The following is a 26,562-nucleotide window of genomic DNA, read 5'->3' as shown; positions in this document are numbered from 1 at the left end:
TTGTATTAATTCTCCAAAAATACCCTGTTAGTGGCATAGTACTTTTGTGTAAAAACTGACTCACTCCCAAAAGTGTATAGTAGTGTAGTTACCAAAATGTTTCATTTTGAGAGTTGAGATCAAATTTGAACAAATTATTTTTTAGTTAGTCTCACAATTTTATCAAATTCATACAACCAGTGTATTTGTCCATACTTATGAAGAGTAAAATTGCAATGGAAAGCTTAAGAAATCTTTGCTTCATGTCTCTGTACTGTCACTGAAGTTATAGATTTATTACTTGGTACAAATTGGAACATCCCCTATAATAAAATTAATTTATTCGACAGAATATGTCACACCTTTTGTTCTCTTCTTTACTTAATATATTTACTTCAAAATAGTTGAAAGTAGTCAGTGAGACCGTGGTGGAAATCAAAGTTTTAACAACTGGATACCTAATAAATTAATTAATAAATAAATATCCCTGAACACCATAAAACTTTTATTTTATTAAATATAACTTCTTAATTATTATTTGTGTTTTAATTTTTGAGAAGGGCACAGAAGGAAGGATGACTCGTAATACCTACCAAATTTGTTTAAAGGAAATTATTTTAAATGCTACCCTGTTTAATTTCTTTATCTAAACAAAAATAAGTTTATCTTTATAATCAGACTTAAGAGTTTATAAAATCATTAAGTCACATGAAATTGAATTCTACAGGACTAACATTGTTTTCATTTTAGTAAACCACATCTCAAATCTTATGTTGGCATGTTTTTATGTAAATGGAACAATACTCTGGTTTTATTAGGTAATTTATATGATGTAGTCTAGCTATTTGAAATGGAAATTCCCCACTGTAAACAATGTTGTAATGAATACTCTATACATTCTTTTTTTGTTCTTGAACACTTTGGCTCCTTAGGATGAATGCCTGGAATTGCTGAGTGGAAGGGCACATACCTTTATCATTGATACATTTTGCCAGTAGTGAAGAATTATTTTTAGTGCTAACTGTACTTTTTAACCTACCATGTTAATGAAACATTACAGCACTACCAGTTTAGTTCTGTTTGACATCTTCATCGACTACTGAATATTGTTATTTGTCAGATTAAGTTGTTAGAGTTGCAAAAGTGGAATGTCAGTTTTGTTTGACTACTGGACTTGAGGAAGAAGTGAACAGGGCATTAAAATATGACACAGTAAATGTGACAGCAAGAATAAATGTAATAAGTAGCTTGTACATTGGTATTGGGGTTTCAGAAGAATCTTTGTGGAGAAAGTGGCATGAAAACTGAGATCTGGAGAATGCTTGTGAGCTATGAGGAGAAAGGCTGTGGGAAGGAGAAGTGCTTTAGGCCTTCCTTAAGGAAAAATGTCAATGATTGTGGTAGGTTTTGAGAACTAATAAGATTTTAACATGTTTAGAAAGCATATGAGAAGTAGGATAAGAGATAAAGATGTTAAATAAAGCAGAACAGATGCTATGAAGAACATTATAGTAATGAGTTTGGATCCTGAGAATTAAGTAGTGCTATAGCAAGGAAATGATGAGGTCAACTTGGAGCTTTAAAAATTTCTTTAGCTATACTTTGGAGAGGGACTTAAAGGCAAGCAAAATCAAAGAGCCACAAGGGCAAAAGTGTAGTGACCTTGATTTGGGCAGACATATGTACTGAGAGTCTAAACTTACCAATTGAATAAAGCAATAAATAAGGGCAGTTTACAATGTCAGGTAAGCAAAAGCACCATTTATCTAATAGCTTTGTCTGTATTGAAAAAGCAAATAGTGTTTCCTGTAGGACTGGAAGACTGGAGAACTCCCACCCCACTCCAGTAAGGAGAATCTGGAATTAGAAACAAGGCAAAATAATAGTATCATCATCAACATCATCATCATATAGTTATTATCAGGAAGGCTACATTTAGGTACACTTGATTTTGTAATTAAAACATAATGACTCATTTTAGAACTTGTTCTTGAGTGGAATAGAATAAGTTTATGATATACCTTTCTTCTTATCACAAATAGTTGAGGAGTTATGTGGAACTGGTTTGTGGGTGAAGGAGAGACCTCCTATGTGTACCTGCATTGGATGACACAGACAGGGCCAACGGTGCCCAAACTTAAAATGTGAAAAGTTTCAGTGATTTAAGAGGATCATCTGTGTCTATCTCCCTGTGTGTTACACTGTATAAAACCTTATTGTCCTCCAGAAGCCATTTTAGATCATTCTAGTCTGTACTGATCAAAGTAGCTTGTCAGCCAGAAAAACTTCCACCTCACTTTTTTTCTTTATTCAATCCATACCATGTGTACTATATTTAAAATCTTTTGTCTATGTATTCATTCTTTTACTTAATGTGGATGTCAGTAAAGCAAGTTTAGCAAAGCAAGAACTCTGTGGGAAAATCTAACTAATGTACATAATGGTTACTGTTATCTAGTATGGCCTTCACAAAAATGACCTCATCCTTCTCAGATGTACATTTTTTTAATATGCTGCTTTTTCTCAGTGATTTTTATCTGATGTGTTACATCTAAGCTTTCTTTATTTTCACCAAACTCGTTCTTTTCCCAGCCCCCACATGTTCCTCTGATAGTTTCCAGAATTCATATTCTGGTATACACTTTGTCCCTTAGTTTATGCCTTTGTTTATTTGCACTAACTCCATATTGAATCACAGTGTCAGATATTGTGACAAATGTAACTTATTAATTTTTTCAAATGAATTTAGTTTTTTGTAAAAGTTATGCCTAATCATTATTAAAATATCAAGACAACATATTAGTGAAAGAGTAAATAGAAAATTGAAAAGAACACACCTCAAAATATCCAGCAATAACAATCATTGAGTAAGTCAACATTCTTCCTAAACATTGCTTCATGCATATAGAGAGGGGACAAAGCAAGCTTAAGTGATTTTACTAAAAGAGAATTATATTGCATTTTTAAAAATTCTATATTTTACCTTACTTGAATTTACTTGAATTTAACATAAAAATACTAAATGAAAATAAAATTAAAGAAATTTATTCTTTCTGGAACTTACGCATGCAAACACTCTACCACTGAGCCACATCCTCTGCCTAGATTAAAGAAATTTCTAATTTCTATATAAATATTTCCATTTTAAAGAAGTATCTTCATTTTACACAAAAATGTTATGAAAATATTGAAATTGGATTTTTTCAAACTGCATAATTCAATTTTTAGGTTGTCCTGATTAACCTGTCCTAAAAGTTGAGAAAGTTAGAATACTTAAATGTTTTTTAACTTTTCTCATCCTTCAGTTTCCAATTTGGGTTAGTTACATCATTATTTTTACATTGTTGATGTTCATAACATTTGTATGGAAAATGTTCATAGTTGTGTATCTTTAGTTCTATATTTAAATGAATTCATCCTTTACTGCCATCTCTTTTACCTTAGTACCTCTAATCCTGAGTGCTTTATTTTTTGTAATTTTGTTTTTTATTCTAATTTGTTACTTATGACAGCACAATGCGTTACAGCATTGCACATATAGAGCACAATTTTTTATATCTCTGGTTGTATACAAAGTATATTCACAGCACTCATGTCTTCATACATGTACTTATGGTAATGATGTCCATTTCATTTCACTGTCTTTCCTATCCCCATGCCTCCTCTCTTCCCCTCCCATCCCTTTGCCCTATCTGGAGTTTATCTAATCCTCTCTTGCGCCCCCTCCCAACCCCACTTTGAATCAGCCTCCTTATATCAGAGAAAACATTCAGCATTTTTTGAGGGTGGGGGAGATTGGCTAACTTCACTTAGATTAGATTCTCCAACTCCATCCATTTACCTGCAAATGCCATGATTTTATTCTCTTTTATTGCTGAGTAATATTCCATTGTTTATATGTGCCACATTTTTTTTTTATCCATCCATCTACTGAAGAGTATCTAGGTTGGTTCCACAGTTTAGCTATTATGAGTTGTACTGCTATAAACATTGATGTGGCTGTGTCCCTGTAGTATGCTATTTTTAAGTGCTTTGGGTATAGACCAAGGAATGGGGTAGCTGGGTCAAAAGGTGGTTCCATTTCAAGTTTTCCAAGGAATCTCCATACTGTTTTCCAGATTGGTTGCACCATTTTGCAGTCCCACCAGCAAGTATGAGTGTGCCTTTTTCCCCACATCCTTGCCAACACTTATTGTTGTTTGTATTCTTAATACCTGTCATTCTTACTGGAGTGAGATGAAATCTTAGAGTAGTTTTGCTTTGCATTTCTCTAATTGCTAGAAATGTTGAACATTTTTCATTATATTTGTTGATTGATTGTATATCCTCTTCTGAGAAGTGTCTGTTCAGGTCCTTGGCCCATTTATTGATTGAGTTATTTGTATTTTTGGTGGTTGCCTTTTTTAGTTCTTTATATATCCTAGAGATGAGTGCTCTATCCAATGTGCAAGTGATAAAAATATGCTGCCAAGCTGAAGGCTCTCTATTCATCTCACTGATTATTTCTTTTGCTGAGAAGAAGCTTTTTAGTTTAATAAATCCACCCCATTTATTAATTCTTGATTTTAATCTTGCACTATAGGAGTCTTATAAAGAAAGTAGGGGCCTAATCTGATATTTCGGAGATTTGGGTCTACTTTTTCTTCTATTAGACGCAGGGTCTCTGGTTTAATTCCTAGGTCCTTGATCCCCTTTGAGTTGAATTTTGTGCATGGTGAGAGATAGGGGTTTAATTTCATTTGGTTGCATATGAATTCCAGTTTTCCCAGCATCATTTGTTGAAGATGTTATCTTTTCTTCAATGTATGTTTTTGGTGCCTTTGTCTAATTTAAGATAACTGTAATTATGTGGGTTAGTCTCTGTGTCCTCTATTCTGTATCATTGGTCTACAAGTCTATTTTGGTGCCAATGCCATGCTGGTTTTGTTACTATTGCTCTGTAGTATATTTTATGGTCTGGTTTAGTGATGCCACCAGCTTCATTCCTCTTTCTAAGGATTGCTTTAGCTATTCTGGGTCTCTTATTTTTCCAGATGAATTTCATGACTGCTTTTTCTTTTTCTATGAGGGAATGTAATTGGGATTTTGATTGGAATTGCATTAAATCTGTATATTGCTTTTGGTAGTATGGTTATTTTTATAATATTAATTCTGCCTATCCAAGAACAAAGGAGATCTTTCCATTTTCTAAGGTCTTCTTTAATTTCTTTCTTTAGTGTTCTGTAGTTTTCATTGTAGAGGTCTTTCACCTCTTTTGTTAGGTTGATTCTCCTGAGTTCTTTATTTTAATGCATATTCTGTTTATATAGATTTCACCAACATAAACTCTGTAAAAAGGCCTCACAGAGCTTTATACTCACAGAGCTTTATACTCTATCTTCCTCTGTATTTGATATTGTGTGTCCAGTCTGTATAACTGAATGATAACTTGGCTAGATATGATATTCTTGTATCCTTTTTCTTTTCCCTCATTAAATTGTAGACATTTTTCCCCTTGTCTTCTTGCACTATCTATGTAAAAGCCTGAAGTCAGTCTGCTTCCTCCATCCTCTGCCCATACTAACTTGTTTTTACTGCCTGAAACGTTTCACACCTTATCCTTGAAAGCTATTAATCAAGACACCTTCATTATCAGTCATCTTGTATCATCTTTTTTATGATTAAATAACACCTTTTGTATATACAGATTGTTTCTTTCCATAAATTGTATATCTTTTAATTATTTTTCCTCTACCATTGTTTTGTCTTTTTTTTTCCCCCTAAAGAGAGAGCAGTGTCTCTTGATAGATATTTGAGGAGAGAATAATTGATTGTGTTTCATCTGACTACTTCATCTAATGGCCCATTATCTCATTTAAGCTCATGATATTATTCCCATTTTAGCACTTCTAGGTATTTGATCACGAGAGTTTTTCTGTTATCTAGTATGCTGTCTTAGTGGAAAGGGAAGTCTTGTTTGTTTTTCATGTTGAATTAATATCATTTGTAGAGTTGGATTGTAGAATGGACACATGGCTAAAAACTGAATTTCTTCCACAGCAGATTTACTTCACTTCTGTAAAGTATTTGCTAAGTTCTTGTTATGAAATAACATGTTTGATTCTGAAACTTTTACTTAGTGTTTAGACAGTACAGCAGTATTACCCATTGTTAATCATGGACATTTATTTTTGTTTGTGTGTTTGTTTGTTTGTTGCAGGATTTACATTTATTTAGTCTGTTTTTTTTTAAAAAAAATCTTAAGATTTGGAAGCAATCTTACAAAGATTAATGACATTCTATATCAGATATCTCATGTTTTTATTTAAAAATACATGCAGTGTTTTATAGAAAATAAATAAGATTATAAGTCTAAAGGCACAAATGGACTTAGATTCCCTTGTCTTCTTCCTACTTTGCAGTATTCTTAATGCCAGAGATTTTTATTTCTAAGTATTGATGTAGCAGATTATAAAGGGCACAAAGAACATATATCTCTGAGATTAAATTTTATTTACTGATGATGCCTTTCAGAATTACTTAGACCAAAATAAAATAAGTTCTCTGATAGCCTTCCTCATAAAATTTTTAAGTATATATATACACGTCTTTGTTTGCTTTCTTATTTCTTACCTTTCAACTAGATTATACAGAAAGTAAATAAGCAATTAAGGTCTAAGTTTTTAGTGGCCAGAATTTGAATAGAAGAAATTTGTAATTTTTAATTTGTTTAAAGTCTTACATTTTTTTACTGTTATAGCAAATGATATTTTGTCCAAACAGTATATCAAACTCAAAAACTTACCAGTAAGCTTTGAAAATCTTTGCATCCATGAAAAAAAATGGAAAGATTTGTCTTGTTACTCATTTTGACTGAGTTCTCATTTTATCAGTAATTTCTTATTTAGATTATTTAAATAGTAAGAGTACCACTGGTGTTGGTGATAGAAGTGAGAACAATAACAGTAATAACACAAGCAGATTTTTTTTGAGTACATATTCTGGACCGAGCATCATGTTAAGTATGGTAACTTCCACAGAATCATCTTTGTTTCTCACAAAAACCTACCATTATTCTTGTTTAAAGATGAGTAAACTGAGGCTTCCATTGCCTTACTTAGTTGTCCAATACCATACTACTTGTAATAAGGGTAACAGAGCTTTGAATCCACACAATGGAGTTTCCCGGGTTTCATTTTGTTAGATACTTGCTGAATAAATGCATTTTTTTTTCAGAATTCATCTGTAACTACAGTATATTATGGTATTTTCTGCAATGTAAATGTATGTCTCTGTTCCAACTGATGATACCATAAGCCTAAAAATTATCCCATACATCTATAGTTAGTACTTATGATGGGATTTTATTGTGGTCATTTTATGATTTCATCAACAGCCAAGCTGTTGTATCATTACAAACATATTTGATAGCTTTGTGATTAAAACAGCAGACTAACAACCATGAAGGTTGTACTGTTTGGTTTTCAATCATTTCCATGTGTTGTGAATTCTTATCAGATGTTGGGAAATAGCATGATTAAGCTAACTACAAGTGGTACATCCATGGTCCAAGAAACAGTGATCTGTAATGGACATGTGTTTAGCCATCAGCTTGTTTAACAAAGCCTCTAAGCACATTTATATATCATCTTATATAAGAAGTTTACACATATTTCATTTGATTTTGTAGATTAAAGATCTCTACAAAGGTTTGCCCAACACTCAGGTAATCTTGATAATCTTTGCCAATTTTTTAAAAAATGTGTAAGTGTTAGTTCACCTCCCTTGTAGTAAGATAATTTTCTCATGAAAGAAAAAGGAACAGATATATAGATATATAACTCAAAATTTTTCTAAGGCACATTCATGGAAACTAGAGAAAATGAGAAAATTATCTGGGGATAAATAAAAACTGACTGAAAATTTATCAGTGATATGAGCTACCATTTTTTAAAATTTTTTTGTGTGTGTGGAGGATCAATCCCAGGGATTCACACATGCAAGTCAAGCACTCTTACTGCTGAACCATACCCCCAGCCCACGATTGCCATTTTAAATCCTCAGTCTCAAGTTCAGATGCTGCAGGATTAAAGAAAAATTGCAGGGAATTCTTTTAGATTGTTGATAGGATTGTAAATTATACTACCACTATGGAAATTCCAATGGAGGTTCCTCAAAAGACTAGGCATGAAACCACCATATATGATCCAGATATACCACTCCTTGATATCTATCTTAAAGAATTAAAATTATCATACCAGTGATACCCATGTTTATAGCATCACAATTCACAATAGCCAAACTATGGAACCAGCCTAAGTGTCCATCAATAGATGAATGGATAAAGAAGTTGTAGTATATATACACAGTGAAGTCTTATTCAACCATAAAAATTGTCATTTGCAAGAAAATGGATGGAACTAGATTATGTTAAGTGAAATAAGTCAAACTCATAAGGTCAAGGGTCATATACTTGCTCTCATATGTGGAAGCTAGAGAGGCAAATGGAAAAGAAAGGTAGCAGCAGGGAGAGGGTCTCATAAAAATCAAAGGAAGATTAGTAGAGGAAAGGGACCAAGAGGTAGAAGGCAGGCAGACTGTAGGGAGAGAGCTGGGGAGTAATATTGGCCAAATTATATTGTTATATTGTGTGCATGTATGAATATGTAACAACAAATTCCATCATTATGTACATTACCATACAACTATGATGTACCAATTAAAAATGCGGGAAAAAAGAATTTCAGGACTTTAAAAAACTAATAAATGATTCAAATAGTCTGATAAAAATGAAATTATAATAACTTACTACAATTTTAAATTTTTCCTGTGTAGTTATTTATTCATGGTGTCTCCTATTATATCAAAAATATTAGTTTAAAAGTAAAGTGGAGCTGGGCATGTAGCTCAATGCTTGCCTAGCCATGTGTGAGGCCCTGGGTTTAATCCCCAGAACTGCAAAAAAAAAAAAAAAAAAAAAAGATAAAAGTGAGAGGTACAAATCTAGACATACTTTTCATTAGTGGGTAGTTAGTTAAGTTGGACACCAAATAAAAAATTAGGATGTCTATATCATATTTATATTTTCATTATTGACTTGGGTAATTTCGAAATACCTCTTACTATCTCTATTCTTGAACTTCTTTTTGTCTACAGTGTATGTGAAAATATTGGCATCTCACTATTTCCTTAGATGTGAAAACTAAGAGCAGATTGTTTTAATTCATAATGTGCTTTAATATCCTAAATCCAAAGAAAAGAAATAAAATCATCTGGGTAGAATAGTAACTCTTAGTCTTATATAACAGTTTTGGTAGTGCATTTCAGAACTATTAATGTATATCTTACATTCTTCTTATATGATAATAAAACTGAGGTAAAGAAAGAAAATTGATTGCTTCCTTGGGGCTATTTAATGATGTTGGGCCTAAATCTGATAACCAAGCTCTCCTTCACTTGTTTTGTCTAATGTTTTACAATGTTAAGAATGGACGTTAGTTTTTCCAGGAGTGGTGGCACAGGCTGAGGCAGGATGATTGCAAATTAAAACCAACCTCAGCAACTTACCTAGGCCGTAAGCAACATAGCAAGACCTTGTTTCAAAATAAGAAATAAAAATGACTGAGGATGTGGCTCAGTGGTTAAGTGCCCCTGGGTTTAATCCCTGGTACCAAAAAACAAAGAATAGACATTTAAAAGGAAAAAAAGAAATCAGTGACATTAGAGTAGATTTCATTAGTGTAGTAATAAGTATCATTTAAGTTTTAAAATTTTTAGTTCTTTAAACTGCTGATGCAATTTAACAGTTTTGAGTTAATTGTACTATATTTGGATTATAAAAATAACTCTCTTCTAAGCCCCTGGTAAGATGCTTAATCAGAGTAATCCGTAACCTTTGTATCAGTAGTATTATAATACATATGTTGGATAGAACCACAGTTTGTGGATGAGAAAACCTTCCCCATTGCTATCCCCAAGTACCATTTTCTCCATGAAGCCCAAAAGATAAAAAAGACTTTAGTAGGAAAATAGGGATAAAACACTATTTTAAGTCTCATAAATGTCTTGAACAAAAGGGTATGTATGTCCAAGCTCAAAGTTTGCCAAGGTGAGTACGACTAGTATGATTTGACTGAAATTGAAAGTAACCATAGAGGATATATGGGAGATATATATGAAAAAAAATATTTCAAAGCCAGCTTAAGAGAAGGACTTAAATACTTGAGAAAGAAAATTAGTGAATACTTTAGTGGGATTTAAGAATCTGTGAAGCTCAGGGGAGAACGGTCATAGGATTTAGTATGTGTGTTACAAAATGAATGAAAGAAAGGTCAGATCAATGGCATATAGACCAAGTAAGTAGGAGGTTGTTGCAGGAGTGAAGTCACGATGGTCCAAACCAGATGGCTATCACTGATGACAGAAAGTAAGAGACTAAAGGAAAAAGGAAGGATATAGTAAGTAAGGAAGTGATACTAGAAGGTGGGTCTGATGATAGGCATTATGGTGGCTTTATCAGAAATACGATAAAGGAATAAGGTGATTTTTTTTGTGGAGGCAATGTGATCAATCTGACTTTAAATATGACAATTTTGATGCATTTGTGTAGAATGTTTAATGGAGGTATTAATCTGGCAGTTAGAAATGTAACTTTAAGCTTGAAAAGAAATGTATTAAGAGAATCAGGCTGTCTTGATTTTGTATACTGGTTGCATTAAGATAAAGGACATTGAAATCCTCAGTGTGGATGAAATTCATAAGGAAGGAAGAGGGGAATGAGGGTTGTGACTGGACTACTGAGAAGCAGATAAGGTAAAAGAGTAAAGCTAGTGTAAACAGAAGGAATATCAAAGAGGTGGCATGACACTGTCTGAGACAACAGAGAAACTGAAAGAAGTAAAGTGGTCAACAGGGTCACATTCTTCTGAAGGGCTGTTAAGTCTAAAGGTAAACCATTGGAATTAGTGATTAAGAGAACATAAGTTATTTCTGAGAGAGCAATTTAAGAAGAGTATGAATTACTCGTAAGGCAACTAAAATGGATGAATAGTAAAGTGAAGATAATAAGAGCAGTTGAGAAATTTGTTGTAAAAATAATTTTCAGCTTAAGGGTATAAAAATATTGAAAAGAAATATTTTGACTGTTTGCATTTAAACTTTACCACAGGTATTCTTCCAAGTTCTGTTTTTAATTACTAGTTACTCCTCCACCTTTAAATTATTTTACTCTATAGCTAAATATCTTTTAGCATACACCCTGTGTTTTTGCACTTTTCTGTCTAGATTTAGGCATGCTGCTTGGATTCATTTTTACACTGACTTCACAAGGATAATTCCTTTCATCTTTCAAGGTCCAGTTCAGATGCCTTCTTTGTGAAGCCATTGCTTGTTTAACTTGCAGTAATCTCTCCTTCATTTAATTTAAAATTGCTTCAGTTATTTCTTTTTCATGGTAGTTAACACTCTTTATCATGTACTGTTTTTTGTTATGTACATGGTTTATGACCTTTGTTGGTTTTAAAGTTTCTTTTGAAAGTTTACCCAGGTGTTTGTAGCATCATGAAAAAAGTATAGACTTAGGATTCAGAGTGTTTAGAGTTTCATCTTCAGTTTTTAGTTCTATTACTTACAGAGTATGTGACTTCAGTTAAGGTATTTATTTAATGCCCATAAACGTAAGCCTTCCTGTAAAATGCCTATATCACAGATTATCAAGAAGATTAAGTGGGAATTGAGAGCTTTAAAGAACAAATGAATTTAGGTTTTTTTTAACTTCAACTTGATTTCTGTGCCTGTACCCAGAATAGTACCGTTTAAATATTAGAAATTTTTGAATGAATTAGTAATTTATTTGCCATTACTAAATATATAAAGGCTACTGTAATTTTTAGGCTATTAGTACTTTATTAGGATGATTTTTTAAATGGAATTTTTTTCAATTAGGACAGGAGATATTATAGATTTACCAGATTTATATATATTATATATATTATGTTATAGAAATATACACATAACATAAAAAATATATATAATATAATGCAGAATTTCCTGGTAGTTAACAGTGATATATATGAACAATATTAACATTCAAATGAATTCAAATTAGAAACATACCTATTAAGAAAAAATTAATTAACAGAGTTAATAGCAATTTATTAAAGCCATTTCTTTTATCATTCAAGTAGAACTAGACTTTGAGGGGGGCCAAGAAGATTCTTTCTGAACTCTAAAGCAAGCCCTTGATGTGGCAGTACACCATGCCATATATTTCAAACTTATAATTTTCACACTCATTTTAACACATTTAAATATATTCTAGTGCCAACTGATAGGATTATTCCAGAGGATATAAAATTGGGCACCCTAAAATTAAACTCTGATCCAAAGAGTAGTTTAAAAAGTTACGCTTCATCCCAAGAATTATGGATTCCACAAGTACTAACAAATGGTGATGTTTGAATAGTCTGAAAGATTTTGACAACATTGCAAATCCTAAATCACTTGAAAAATTTAACACAATGAAACAAGTTTTAATAATATGTGTAGACTTAACCTTTCTTTCTCAATTTGTTTTTTTGAGCCTTTATTCATCATTGTTCACTTTGTATTAGATTATATACTTCAATAGTATGTCTAGTATGACTATTTAAGGATAAAGTTTTAGAAGCAAGCATTATGCATTCAGTGCCCTTTTAAAATTATGAACAGAGCCGAGATCCATATATAGTAAAGGTAGCAATTATGTGTAATAATAACATAATTAAGAAATATTCCTAAATAGCAAATAGAGGATAACATTGGTGTTATTATAAACATATGACCTAAATAATGATAGCTACATTTGTTGAACCTGTATTGTGCTGATATTTTACATCTTTCCCCTGTTTTATAGTTGAGGAACTGAATCTGAGAAGTTAAGTACTGTTCTCACATCATTCAACTAATAAGTAATGGAGTTAGCTTCTAAGTCAGGACTTTTTTGAATTCAAATTAACTCTTTTAATAATTCTGTTTTACAACTGTGTCTCTACAATAATATCTTCCATGGTATATACTTTCTTTGCCTCATCATTTGAAATTATTCTCTTATCTGCTTCATTTTGCCTAGTAAAGTAGCATTTCCTATTCAACTTGCAAAGTCACCTTATAGAGCTTAGTCTTCAGAAACATCATCTAAATTACTGAATGACTTACCAAATTAAAAAATATGCAAACTAGCATAATAAATGGTAGGGAGATTCAGTGGATGGAGCAAATATGTGGTTGCTGTTCCCTATGTAGGTTCTAAGCTATTCTATTAGAGCTCATGCTGACTAAAGAAGAAGAGATTTCTAAAATTGTATTCATATAACTTCAAGAAAGAGGAAGTAACTGCACTTGTCTGAGACATACATAAGGAGAGACTAAACTTGGCAAGAAGAATTGTTATACGTGAGTGAGACTGGAAAATATACTTCAACACTGATTCAGTGAAAGGGAAAGGAAACAGGTTTAAAATCTGTTCGTTAGAAGGATAGTGGTTCTATGATCAAATAGATTCATTTTAGAAGAAGGAATAGATTTGGGTAAGAAGAAAATAACTTAAGGTTTGAAAATATAGTATTTGTAATTATGTCAAGATATCTGCATGTTGTCCATCTAGATCAGAGTCCTTGAATTGTAGCTAGTTGAAATTGAGATGTGCTATAAGTATAACATAAACACCAGATTTTGAAGACAATGCTGTCACATTGATTTTTTTTTTTTGTATTGGTTGCATGTCCAAGTAATACTTTTGAAATAATTTAAGCTTTTCTTTTTGCTTTATCAAAGTGTACTGCTTGGAAACTTTAAAATGCTTTATGTTTTATCTTGACAACATTGCAAATCCTCAATCACTTGAAAAATTTAACACAATGAAACAAGTTTTAATAATATGTGTAAACTTAACCTTTCTTGGATAACACTCACCTACATAGATGTTTGTTACAAAATTTAGAAATACAGAATCAAAATTCAGGCAAAACCTCTAGGTTTGGGAACAACCTATATAGGAATGATGTTTGATGAATGCCGAGTACAGGGTATGGAGATGAGAAAAATACCAATAATTGTAAGACAGGAGGAGAAAGAATAACCAGGAGAAGAATTGGAAAACCAAGAGTCCAAAGTGATATAAAAGTCTCATTAGGATAGAATTTCAGGAAGAAAAGGGTATTTAATATCATTGAATGATAGACCAACGAGGAAGAGAGAACTGTAAAAAGGCCATTGAATTTGGTTTATATAGAAACAGTTTCAGTAGAGTATTAAGAGGGATAGATTGCAAGAGATTATGAAGTAGACTGTGTATGCAAACTATTCTTTCAGAAATGGAGTCCATTTGTGGAGATGATAATCATTTGATTCAGGCAGAGTCCAGAGAAATTTGAGCATGTTTGTTTGCTGAATAAAAGGATCAGTGAAGTAGTAGTGCTTAAAATTGTAAAAGGGACACTATAATGTCTGTAGTAAAGTGCTAAGCAAGGGTTCCAAACCTGAGTGCATAAGGGAATCATCAGTAAAAGTTGTCACAAGGGCAAATCCCCAGACAACATCTCACATCTAAAGTTACCCTGTTCTTTAGAGGTTTGTCTCCTGGAACAGATCCCTTGAGGGGGAACAACATGAAACCATATTCACAATTTCTTTTAGATGATTGTGATGTATCTGCAAAGGTCAAACAAGTCAAGAAAATTAAAGGAGCTGATGAGGAGGACATTAGTGAAATGGATGACCATACCATCCACAATAGGTACAAAGCCAATGAGGATTACAGTGAGGCTGATGGAGCATGAACAACAATTAAGGAATTGGCTTTCATTATTATGAGTGAGTGTAAGTTCAGTAGTAATGAAAGACTGAAAAAGTAAAAAAGTAATGGATTTTGATCAGAGAGCATTGTTTCAGATTTTAGGGTCTTGAAGTCTAAGCAGACACAAAATGTGACTGTGTTTTTCTCATGTAGAAAACAGAAAGAACTGTCAGGCACATTATAAAGCTTATCAGTTTGGTAAATGTAATATAGGATAGTGAATGGTGAAAAGATATATGAGATTTAGGATATGTAGGAAGCACTAATGGTTGTATCAGTGTGGAATGATCTTTAAGATTCAATTAAACCTTGGCTTAGAGAACATTGGAGAACATTTCCAAAGTGGGCTGACTGCTTGAGCTTACAAGCTTCTCTGAGTATCCTTGATCCAGTCTAGTTTGTATTGACAATAGAGTGGATGCTTGACATTCAAAGATACAACACACATAACTTGACTATTCACAAGGGATCCTGTGGGTTTATATTAGTCAGCTTTTTTTGTTAACTATAATAAAATATCTGAAGCAGACCTTTTTTAAAAATGAGGTTTATTTTACTTTTAGTTTTGGTTGCTACAAGTATAAACAACATAGAAGTCTCTGGAATGGATCCCCACCTTAGCTGTGTCACCTCATAGCAGATGGCAATGGTGATGACACCTGAGAAAGATTATATCTTGAAACAGGAAGCCAGAGAGAGACTAGGGTGCCTGCATTTGATCTAAAGATCTCCCACTAGGCACCATCTTTAAAGATTTTATCACCTCCCAATACTCCCACCTGGTGACCAAATCTCCAAAACATGACTACGGGAGGTGGCACACTTAAACTATATCCAAATCGTAGCAAGGTTTATACATGAGTAGTTAATAATTTCCTCCAAGAAATGGATTTTGTTCTCATATATGTCATCAACACATGTCTCTGTTTGCCTTTAACACCTGAAAGCAGTACATTAATCATCAGAGTACTTTGGTGCATGGTACATTTCACAAAAGAGGAAATTATATGCCAAATTATGGTATTAGTGAGTTACAAATTTGAGTTTGTATATGCATATTAGTTTTTGAAGTTTTAAGCAGTGGACCTAGCATGTAATAATTGCTTAATAAATGATAATTAGTGGTGCAATTCAGGAATTCAACAAATTTGAAGCCAAATTGTTTTGTATAAGTACAGGTTTAGTGAATATACTTACATTAAAATTTTTGTTTTGACTTCGAATCACCATGAAATATTAATTGAAACTAGAATATTAAATCCTTGTGAATTAAGAAGGTATTGGATCATTTATTACTTACCTTCTTGTGTTTGATATACTTGAAAAGAGAAATATTTTGTAGTAACTCAAAAAGGTTTTGGTGAAAAATTACAACTTTAAAATATCATTTTAGTGTGTTTCTGTACAACAAATTTATGTATATAGAAACAAAATGAGTGAATTATATTATTCCCTTTTTCTTAGACTTAGTACACCTAAAAACCTATATTTCTGTTTTTGCTAAACAATTTTTTGTCATCATACTCACATATAACTGTTTTTGCTTTATAGTGAAGAGCTCAGAAAAGAAGCAAGACAATTAAAGCGAGAACTCTTAGCAGCAAAACAAAAAAAAGTAGAAAATGCATCAAAAGCAGAGAAAAAAAATGAAGGTAAGGCCATTTATCAGGCTTATATTTTTCTCTTGTAACTCCTCCTCCCATTTTGCTTAACTTTTTCCTTCCTCTCTATTCTTCTGCCTTCCTCCTTTTCCTTCTTCCCTCCCTCCTTCTTGTGGTGGTGTTGTTTCCCAGATACATGCTTTGGACAGTTAGCTAATAAAATAAATTTCCACTGAGGACATTTTTCTGAGAAGTAAATTAAATGCAAACATGATATTAACTATTGCTCTTAAGTAGGCCTAATGAGAATATGAGAATACTTAAAATCAAGCAAAACTTCCTGTTGCTATAGCATGTAACTGGATTAAAAATGTACAGAAATGGGATGCTCATTTTTTAAATATCACATACTTTAAAAAAAATTATAGAAAAGTATTTGGGACCAATGTTTAGGACTTGTATAAACATTTGTGTGTTGGTTTGAATAATATTAAATATATGTTATTGCTTTTTGTTTTTACTTTTTCCTCATGTGTTAAGACAGGAAATCTAAACTATTGATAAAAATGATCAAAACAACACTTGCTATTTGTACAGATTGAATATGTTCTGTGCTTCACTATGATTTTAATTAAACTAGAATAGCTTCCTACAAAGCTATTTCCTTTCACTAAAAATCTTTAATTTATTTTAAACTGTTTTACAATAAAGTATGTAGTGTTCATTTTCCAAAATTGCAGCTTGACCACTCAAATCCGTTTTCTTCTTACAGCAATAAATTACAATAGTAGATCATGATTGAAAGTTTTATTCATTTGCCTCTAATAATGTATACTGTTTGATGTGATAGATTTGCTTTGCATGCATTTCATCTGTATCCTCATACTTTTAGAAACCTTGAAGTCTTTTTATTATCTACTAGATTCTGTAGATAAATATAGTCTGTAGAGGCATATTAAAAATAGGATGAGGGCTAGAGATGTAACTCAGTGGTAGAGCACTTGCCTAGTATGCACGAGGCCCTGGGGTTCAATCCCCAGCACCACTTAAAAAAAAAATAATACAGCATCTAACCCTAAAGCATACATACTCTGATATAGAATAGCAGGTAACATTTGGCTAATATATTCTTATTGTTTTAAATAGCACAAGCAATACCATAAAACTGTTTGAAGTGCATAGGGCTTAGATTATTTGTACCATAACCCAGTGACCATTATAATAAAGGCAGGTACTTTATGACAAATTGAAAGTCTCTGAAATATGTATTCAAATGAAACTAATTGCTAAAAAAATTAATTCACCCTTAATGGCACAAATTATAAATGAAATTTAAGAGAATGGGCAAATTTATTTATGACTAGTTATAAGCAAAATATAACCCAGAACAGAAGTAAACTGTATTGGCAGTATTAAGATTTGAAAAACATACACTGAGAATTATTTTATTTTTAATTTTATACATAATTTTCCCACAGAATTGCTTCTTATAATTAAAAGCATATTAAACTCATGAAAGTAATTCCATTCAACTAGAAAGAACTTTTTTGGGGGGGTACTAGGGGTTAAATTCAGGGGCACTGGACTCCTGAGCTAAACCCCCAGCCCTATTTTGTATTTTATTTAGAGGCAGGGTCTCATTGAGTTACTTAGCGCTTCGCCATTACTAGGGCTGGCTTTAAACTCACAATCTTCCTGTCTCAGTCTCTCGAGCTGCTGGGATTAGAGATGAGCTCACTGTGCTCAGTTTAGAAAGAACTTTTACTAAAGAATTTTATTCATTTTTTGAGCTACTAATTATGAGCACCCCCATGTCTCAAGAACTGTGCTGGACTAGGGCTATTAAGTTGGTAATAGATGGATAGTTCTTGCTTCTATTGTTCATGATCTTCTAGGAGTGAGAGAAATGCAGTAATTACTATGCTGTGTAGGTACAGACTATGTTACACATAAACAGTATATGTTCTTATCTGCCTTTGAGATACTGAATATAATTAGGTAAAGAAAGGTGTGAGTCTTAAATGACTCATTTCTTTACACAAAGGGAAGCTTCTTTAAGAGCTTATTTTAGTCTACTAATATAAAAGTTAACCATGTTAAAATCATTTTTTTTTCATACCAGGGATTGAACTCAGAGACATTCAACCACTGATCCACATCCCCAGCCCTATTTTGTATATTTATTTAGAGACAGGGGCTCACTGTGTTGCTTAGTGGCTCACCGTTGCTGAGGCTGACTTTGAACTCACAATCCTCCTATCTCAGTCTCCCCAACCACTGGGAAGGTGTGTAATATTTTTTTATACCACGATTAGATAGGAATTTATATAAGTAATTATTTTTCTGAGTTTAATTCTTCTCATATCATAGAGAAATACCTTGATTTGCCCTAATCTGGATGACAATTAAAATTACTTATAAAAAAGTAGGCCCATGTAATTGCTACCACTTTGTTTTTCTAGTCTTGGAATTAGCATATTATTTACTAATTTTTCTTATTTTTAAAAATAACTTTAGACTTATCCAGAAATTGCAAAAATAATTCTGAGTTTCCACATAACTTTAATGTTAAGATGATAATCAAAGTGCCTAGGTCAACATCAAATAATTAATGTTGGCACAATACTGTTAGCTAACTATAGACCCTATTAGAATTTCACACCAATATTTTTTTTTGTATTCTATGCTTTTGTCCAGAATTCCATATTGCATTTAGTGATCATTCTCTTTAGTGTTCGCAAATCTGGGACTCTTCCTCAATCTTTTCTTATCTTTCATGACCTTGACACTTTGAAGACTCCTCCTTAGATCTTTTGTAGAATGTTTCTCAGTTTGAGTTTTGATGATTTCTTATGATTGGATTCAGGTTATGCATTTTTAGCAAAATTGCTACAAAAATGGTTTGCCTCATCAGTTCGTTTTCACTAGTAACATGATGTCTACCATCTTATCACTGATGACATTGCCTTGATCGCAATGATATCTTAGTGATATCTGCTGAGTTGTTGCTTTGTATAATTACTCTTTCTATTTTTGAGATTTAGAAGAATGTGGGGGAAAAAACTTTTAGACTGTACAGTTTTCCTCTTTTAAACTCTTCAAGCTGTTCCCCATTAATTTTAGCATTTCTTGGTAGATGGTAGATCTTGTCTGCAGAAGATATTTATTGTGGTGTTCTAATGATGACATTTTATTTCCATGATTCCTATGACTTTTACTACTTAGAATTTCATAATAAAAACTCTCTTTTTCATTATTTACTTATTTCATATGGGTTTGTATTTTATTCTGTATATTCAAATTATGTTTAGATTTTTTCAATTTTGGCCATCAGTAGCTCTTCCAAGGTATCTTCTGTGTCTTTTCAGCTTTCCACATACTTTGAGCACTTCCTTACTTTCTAACACAGGCTTATCATGCATTCTCCCTTTTTCAGGCCTACCATAAACTACTTCTCCAAGGAACTCTGGTTCCTCTTATTTGAGTATTGTGTTTAGAAAAGAAGATCTGGGGGACTGGGGCTGTAGCTCAGTGGTAGACCGCCTGCCTTGCACATGTGAGGCACTGGGTTTGATCCTCAGCACCACATAAAAATAAATTAAAATAAAGATATTGTGTTCATCTACAATAAAAGATATTTAAAAAGAAGAAGAAGAAGAAGAAGAAGAGCTGGAAAGTAAGTGGGCCATTCTATTTTGATTCTGATGTTTTTAGAATATTATTAGAAGCCATATTATCACTATCTTATTGGAAGGCTCTTTTAGAACTTACTTATGATGCACATTATAGATTACTTTTTCTTGAAATCATATTTCATATAAACTTACTTTGAGCTTTTAAAATTAGCAGGTATTGCTGCTATGATGATAAAAACTTGTTTATTATGAAAAATTTATGTATTTCAGTAAATACCATATTATATAAGAAAATCAAATGTTGCCAGGCAGTTTCTAAGTCTAGTAACACTTCTCTCCCTGTGGTTACAAGTGATATACCATGAGCCATCTCACAACATAACATTATAGAAACAAAGTAGAATTTTAAGCATCTTTTAATATATGTCATAACTTAGCCTGTCTTCCCAGTCAGCAGATATTCCAAGGTTAGAACTACATGAACTATGGGAACAGATCCAGAGGTTCTCGTGTGTATATGTATAATAAGATTCTCACATGAAAGAAGTTGGAAAATGTATTTTGACCTCGGCTTTCTAACTTCATGCATTGCTTGAGCTGAATACTCTCATGAACCCGTTCAGAAAAAGATTTCTTGATTGGGATATATGTCTACATATCTGGCTTTTACAAACCATTTTAGTTTATTCCAAGACTAAATTATCTAAGTATTCTGGCAATTCTTTATGCTTTGGTCTTTTGAACATTTTCTGCTATATCTAGTAATTTAATTTTAACAATAAACTTAGAAGCAGATAGTATATTTTAAATTCTTTTGGATCATTTGGAGTAGCAAATTAATATGTAATATAGACCTGACTTCTGTAAGAATTTCCAATTGATGTATGTGCTATACCCCTGCTAATACAGAGAGACTAAAAATACATTTCTTTTGGTATTTTTGATAGTTATTCTGATAGTAATGTGAGGTGCTTATTTTATGTAGCACTAATGGAATATTATAGCTTCTCCAAAATATAAGTAAGGAAGTATTAAAATTCTTTATAGTTACTGGAAGTAAAATTATTTAAGCCTTGATGACTCAGTTTTTGTATCATAAATCCAGAGATAAAATGTCTTAGAATGTACCCCCTAGGCTTGTTGTAGAAAGTAAAACAATGAGAAACTTTTAAATAAATTGATACTACGGTATAAAAATAATTTTAAATTTATAAGAAGAAAAATATACCCATTTTGTTTCCTATCCAAATACAAAAAAATTGAAAATATTAATTTTCATGCTGTGTTAGTTGTAGTTACAGCCTGTAGTCTATAAGGTAAACATGACATAATTAAAATCTCAAAATAAACTTTGTGTTTTTATGTTTTTCAGAGTTACACTTCTATAATGACATTCTTTGTTAAAAGGAATGTATATGTATAAATTTATCTACATTCTTTAAGTAAAGCTCCCAGTCATATTATTTCCTGGGTTTTTTAATCCATCTGGCAAGTCTTAACACTTGCTGACTATTGCCACTTCATTTTAGAATAAAGTGTATTATACTTGGATTAAAAGCACTTGGAACGAAATTTCTTATAAGAACAAAAAAGCCTTGTGTTCTAATGCCCATGCATTAAAATACCTAATTTTGTCCTCTTGCCTGAATGGAGGACTCCTATTGAGCCAGGTGGTCTGACAGATGTTATGCTTTCTTCAGGGATTCTTCCATCTTAGGAAATCACCTTTGATTAAAGGATTAATATTCCATTGGTTTTTTAATCTCTACCCAGTTGCCCAGGCCAGATCCTTTGCCAGATTTGTAAAGACAATTGTCCTTAATTAAGGACTTACATTCTAGTCATAGTTCTATTTTTAAGTCTATCCTGTCACTTTGGGGAAGCTACTGTAAAATCTGGACCCATCTGTTTTTCCATTTATCAATTTAAAACAAATAAGATCTATGATTCCTTGAGTCATAAGGATGTTTTCAGTTAATAGATATAAGTATACTACAAAGGAAGATATGCATTATTTAAATATAACCATAATTTTGCCATTTGTTTGCTTTCTACTTTTTAATGACCTCAAATATTATATAAAGGAGTAAGTGAAGGAAATCAAATGTCAAGAAATAAATCATTAGTATATTCATATAATTAAAATTTTGAATTAGCATTAAAGTTGACTTTGTAAAATCCAGAACAGTTGACTTTCTAAGTTGAGTACAGAATCTTCAGTAGACTCTAAAACTCCAATTTAGATAAATAAGGAATGTGATATTTTACTTTAGATACCAGCAATGTCAAAGGAGATGTACTGCAGGACAATCCTATTTACAGCCTTGGAGTCTCTTTAGTAGCACTGTAAATCATCCCAGCCTCTGCATAGAATTGTTGTGGGGAAGGTAATAAATTTCAAATAAGTTTGATAATTAAGAGGAGATAAAGTTGTTTTCCCATGTTGGCTCTGTCAGGTTTTTTAATAAACTATATAATCCTTTTCATTAAATTATGTCTCAAGTCCCTTCCAGGTTTTTATTATTATTATTATTATTATTATTATTATTATTATTATATCAAAAGCTTTAACAATCTGAACATAGTAACATAGAGAGATACAGGTTTGGACATATTCTCTAATCAGCTTCAGGGAGATAAGGTGTCAGATCCTCTTTTCAGAGTTCTAATCAGACAATACCTGCTCTATGACTTGTGCCAAAAATTAGAGAAGGAAGAGCAATCTGAGCTTGTAAATCAAGAAAGAATTTTAAAGCCTCTTCATGAAATACATCCCTGAGGTGCTTAGTACCTCTCAAGTTGCACTGGCCATTTCCAGTTTCTTCAAACTATCTTTTTAATACTGGATTAAATCAGACTAGGGCCTCTCAGGCTTGATAGGTTGTGAAAGTATATAGTTTTTGACTACTATTCATCTATCTAAGATATAATGTTAAACTAGCTTAATCTTGGTTTTAATAAGAAACAGAAACCCTCTTGGAATATTGTGTTATGCCTAATACTATACAGAATTATTTTTAATTTTTAAGAAACAGCCTTTGAGTCGTCATTTTTTCTTGGAGGCCAAAAGTGTCAGACTTATTTTTCCTCACTGTCTACTCTTAATCCATGTGCTAATTTTAACTTATTTACATGAAAAGGTGAAAGTATATGTGTACTTGATTCATAGAAAGTCTTTCTGGTCATCTGTCATTTTCATTTTCTCCTTACTTTGGGCATGGTGCTAACAAATGATTTTTTGGTGTTTTAAATTCAAGGAGATTAAAAAACAATGAAAGTGAGGGCAAGTGTACCCTAAAATGGTGAGTTTTATGGTATGTAAAGGATATTTCAATAACTTTTAGGAAGAATAAATTAGCAAAACAAAGCCAGAGCAGAAGTCAACCTGTGGATCTTTCTAGCCCAATATTAACATTAAAAAAAAAATTCTATAGTCCAACGGAAAAACATGGCTAACAATATTCATTCTAGTAGCAGAAAGAGATAATAGGCAAGCATTATCATACTAAGGACACATAAGAAACTAGTGGTTGCATATTATGGCTATATCTACTATAGATATTTTTTTTCCTCTGTTGCTGCTGCTGCTTTATTTTGGTATTTAGATTCTCTCAAGGGAGGAACTAATAACATTATTAAAGGTTTGATTATAACCAGTATTCCCATTTGGGAATGGAGTTGTTAACTTTTCCAGTCTGCTGTCAAGGTCTTATTTTAAGTAAGATTTCTTTTATATGACATTTTCTGAGATTTTGCCAGAAATTACATCAAACATATAAAGTAATTCATTTGAGTGCTTGAGTTTCTTCAACATCTTGCAGCACTTAATCAAATTTGAAAAAGATATTCTTATCACAACTTTATAGTGTAAACCTGTGAATATGTTGCATTAAAACTGATTTTGAACAGTTTAATCTGAGTGGTATTACATTGATTTTCCTAAATAATTAATACAGTATGCTGAAAGTCTTAAATGATTATATTTTCAAAATTCCTCATAAAAAATTCCTGGCAGATGATATAGGTTGCAGCTTTGGAATATTAGCATTTTTTATTCAAACATAGATAATCCCTAAATTATATTAATAACTATGTAAAAGAATTTGAAATTCAAGAAAGAATAAAAAGGAATAATAAATTTATCTGAACTAGTACGATATCCAAATATAAATAAATCATAAAGTTGTTTTTTTTTCAGTACTGAGTGTTGAACCCAAGGCCTGGCACATGCTAAGCATGTGCTCTATTACTGAGCTACATCCCCAACCTTTTTTTACTTTCTTTTGAGACAGTGTCTCACTGAGTTTCCCAAGTGAATCTTGTTATTGCAATCTTCCTGTTTCAGCATCCCAAGTAGCTGAGACCATAGGTATGCACTGCTATGCCTGGCTAAAACTCTATTTTTATTTATATTTTGTATTTTGTTTGTGTTTTTTTAAAATGGACACACCACAATGTAGGCTTATTTCAAATATTATGCTGAAGTATATTTAAAAGTAAGCTAACCCTAAGGAATATGCTATGTATCAAACTATGTTCTGGATGCTCTATTTGTATTGCATATATCTGTACACAGTTTTGGTACTGAAAGAATTGTCTGTCCCCCTACTCCTCTGTTATATACATCAGAAACCAAGAGCCATCCAATTAAGGGGCTTACTAAACCATCACACAGCAAAGTCATAGCATTAGAATTCAGACCCTCTAGCTTCCAGTCTGGTGTTCTTTCCACTACTTTGTACTTCAATTTGATCCAGCCTTGAAGAAATTAAATCTGTAAGTTTTAATTGATATTTACTAAAGTCTATTCTCAGTTTTGCTAGTATGATTGTTTCTAAAAACCCCTTGACAGACTTGCAATCTTTAAAAAAGTATATTACATCATAAACTTGTGCCTTTTCAAAAATTAAAAATAATCACAAAAGATTTTCTTTTTTAATGTTATAGAAAACATAAATTTAAGTTATGCAAAGTTTATGGGAAATAATGCAAAACCTAAGGTCTTCCAAAGATGCGGTAGGTCTCTAGGTGGGGACCCAATGGACTTCATCATTAGAGGCAGGGAGAATTAGAAAAAGCAGGATCATTGCAACCCCAATGGAAGATGACAAGGAAAAGTTCCTATCTAGAATCATGGCACAGAATATTTTGAGGCAAGAGCAAAAGTTCCTGAGAATTCTAGCAACAGGCCATGTTATCGTTAGTTTAGAACCCAAATTTACTTTGCCTGGACAGTTCAAAATCTTTCAGCCAAAATTTGAGTGGAAAATAATCCTGAATCCTGAGTGCCCCCAGAAGCCTGAAACAAGCAACTTAAATCCTTTCAGGAGGAATCTACTTTCATTCCCAGTCCTAAAGAAAATACAAGAAGAAAGTGAATGTTTCAGAGTTAACACACAGCACACACACACACACACACACACACACACACACACACACACACACAAGAAATTCAGACATCCTGACCAAAAGCTAATAGAAACATCACACAAAATGATCAGACCCACAAAAAAATTCTATTTTATTCAGCACTAAATGTTAAGTATGCAGTATATGCTTTTATAAGTTTGAAAATGTAATGAAGCAACTTTAAAATAAAGAAGATTGTGCAATGGAGGAAGGATAGCATCTTCAACAAATGGTGCTGGGAAAACTGGAAATCCATATGCAACAAAATGAAACTGAATCCCTTTCTCTCGCCATGCACAAAAGTTAACTCAAAATGGATCAAAGAGCTTGATATCAAATCAGAGACACGGCGTCTGATAGAAGAAAAAGTTGGCTACGACCTACATGCTGTGGGGTCGGGCTCCAAATTCCTCAATAGGACACCCATAGCACAAGAGTTAATAACTAGAATCAATAAATGGGACTTACTCAAACTAAAAAGTTTTTTCTCAGCAAAAGAAACAATAAGAGAGGTAAAAAGGGATCCTATATCCTGGGAACAAATCTTTACTCCTCACACTTCAGATAGAGCCCTAATATCCAGATTATACAAAGAACTCAAAAAATTAAACAATGAGAAAACAAATAACCCAATCAACAAATGGGCCAAGGACCTGAACAGACACTTCTCAGAGGAGGACATACAATCAATCAACAAGTACATGAAAAAATGCTCAACATCTCTAGCAGTCAGAGAAATGCAAATCAAAACCACCCTAAGATACCATCTCACTCCAGTAAGATTGGCAGCCATTATGAAGTCAAACAACAATAAGTGCTGGAGAGGATGTGGGGAAAAGGGTACACTTGTACATTGTTGGTGGGACTGCAAATTGGTGCAGCCAATTTGGAAAACAGTATGGAGATTTCTTGGAAAGCTGGGAATGGAACCACCATTTGACCCAGCTATTCCCCTTCTCGGACTATTCCCTAAAGACCTAAAAAGAGCATACTACAGGGACACTGCTACATCGATGTTCATAGCAGCACAATTCACAATAGCAAGACTGTGGAACCAACCTAGATGCCCTTCAATAGATGAATGGATAAAAAAAAAAATGTGGCATTTATACACAATGGAGTATTA

At 32.5% G+C, this 26,562-nt stretch overlaps 1 protein-coding gene across 4 annotated transcripts in view; it reads left to right on the top strand.

The window, feature by feature from the left end:
* Cwc27 (CWC27 spliceosome associated cyclophilin) overlaps positions 1 to 26,562 on the top strand; it is a 217,135-nt gene that overhangs the window by 89,944 nt on the left and 100,629 nt on the right. For 2 of the 4 annotated variants that reach the window (XM_005319570.4, XM_078015913.1), the window contains one exon: positions 16,343 to 16,443. In XM_005319570.4, coding sequence (XP_005319627.1) covers positions 16,343 to 16,443 — 101 coding nt within the window. Of the gene's footprint in view, positions 1 to 7,648; positions 7,704 to 16,342; positions 16,444 to 26,562 lie in introns of those variants that run through there. The other 2 variants (XM_078015914.1, XM_040273836.2) reach the window with 2 other exon arrangements.

Source organism: Ictidomys tridecemlineatus, chromosome 1 (genome assembly GCF_052094955.1).
Source record: "Ictidomys tridecemlineatus isolate mIctTri1 chromosome 1, mIctTri1.hap1, whole genome shotgun sequence".
Taxonomy (NCBI): domain Eukaryota; kingdom Metazoa; phylum Chordata; class Mammalia; order Rodentia; family Sciuridae; genus Ictidomys; species Ictidomys tridecemlineatus.
The sequence above is the reverse complement of the archived record's forward strand: the minus strand, read 5'-3'. Positions and strand labels throughout refer to the sequence as shown.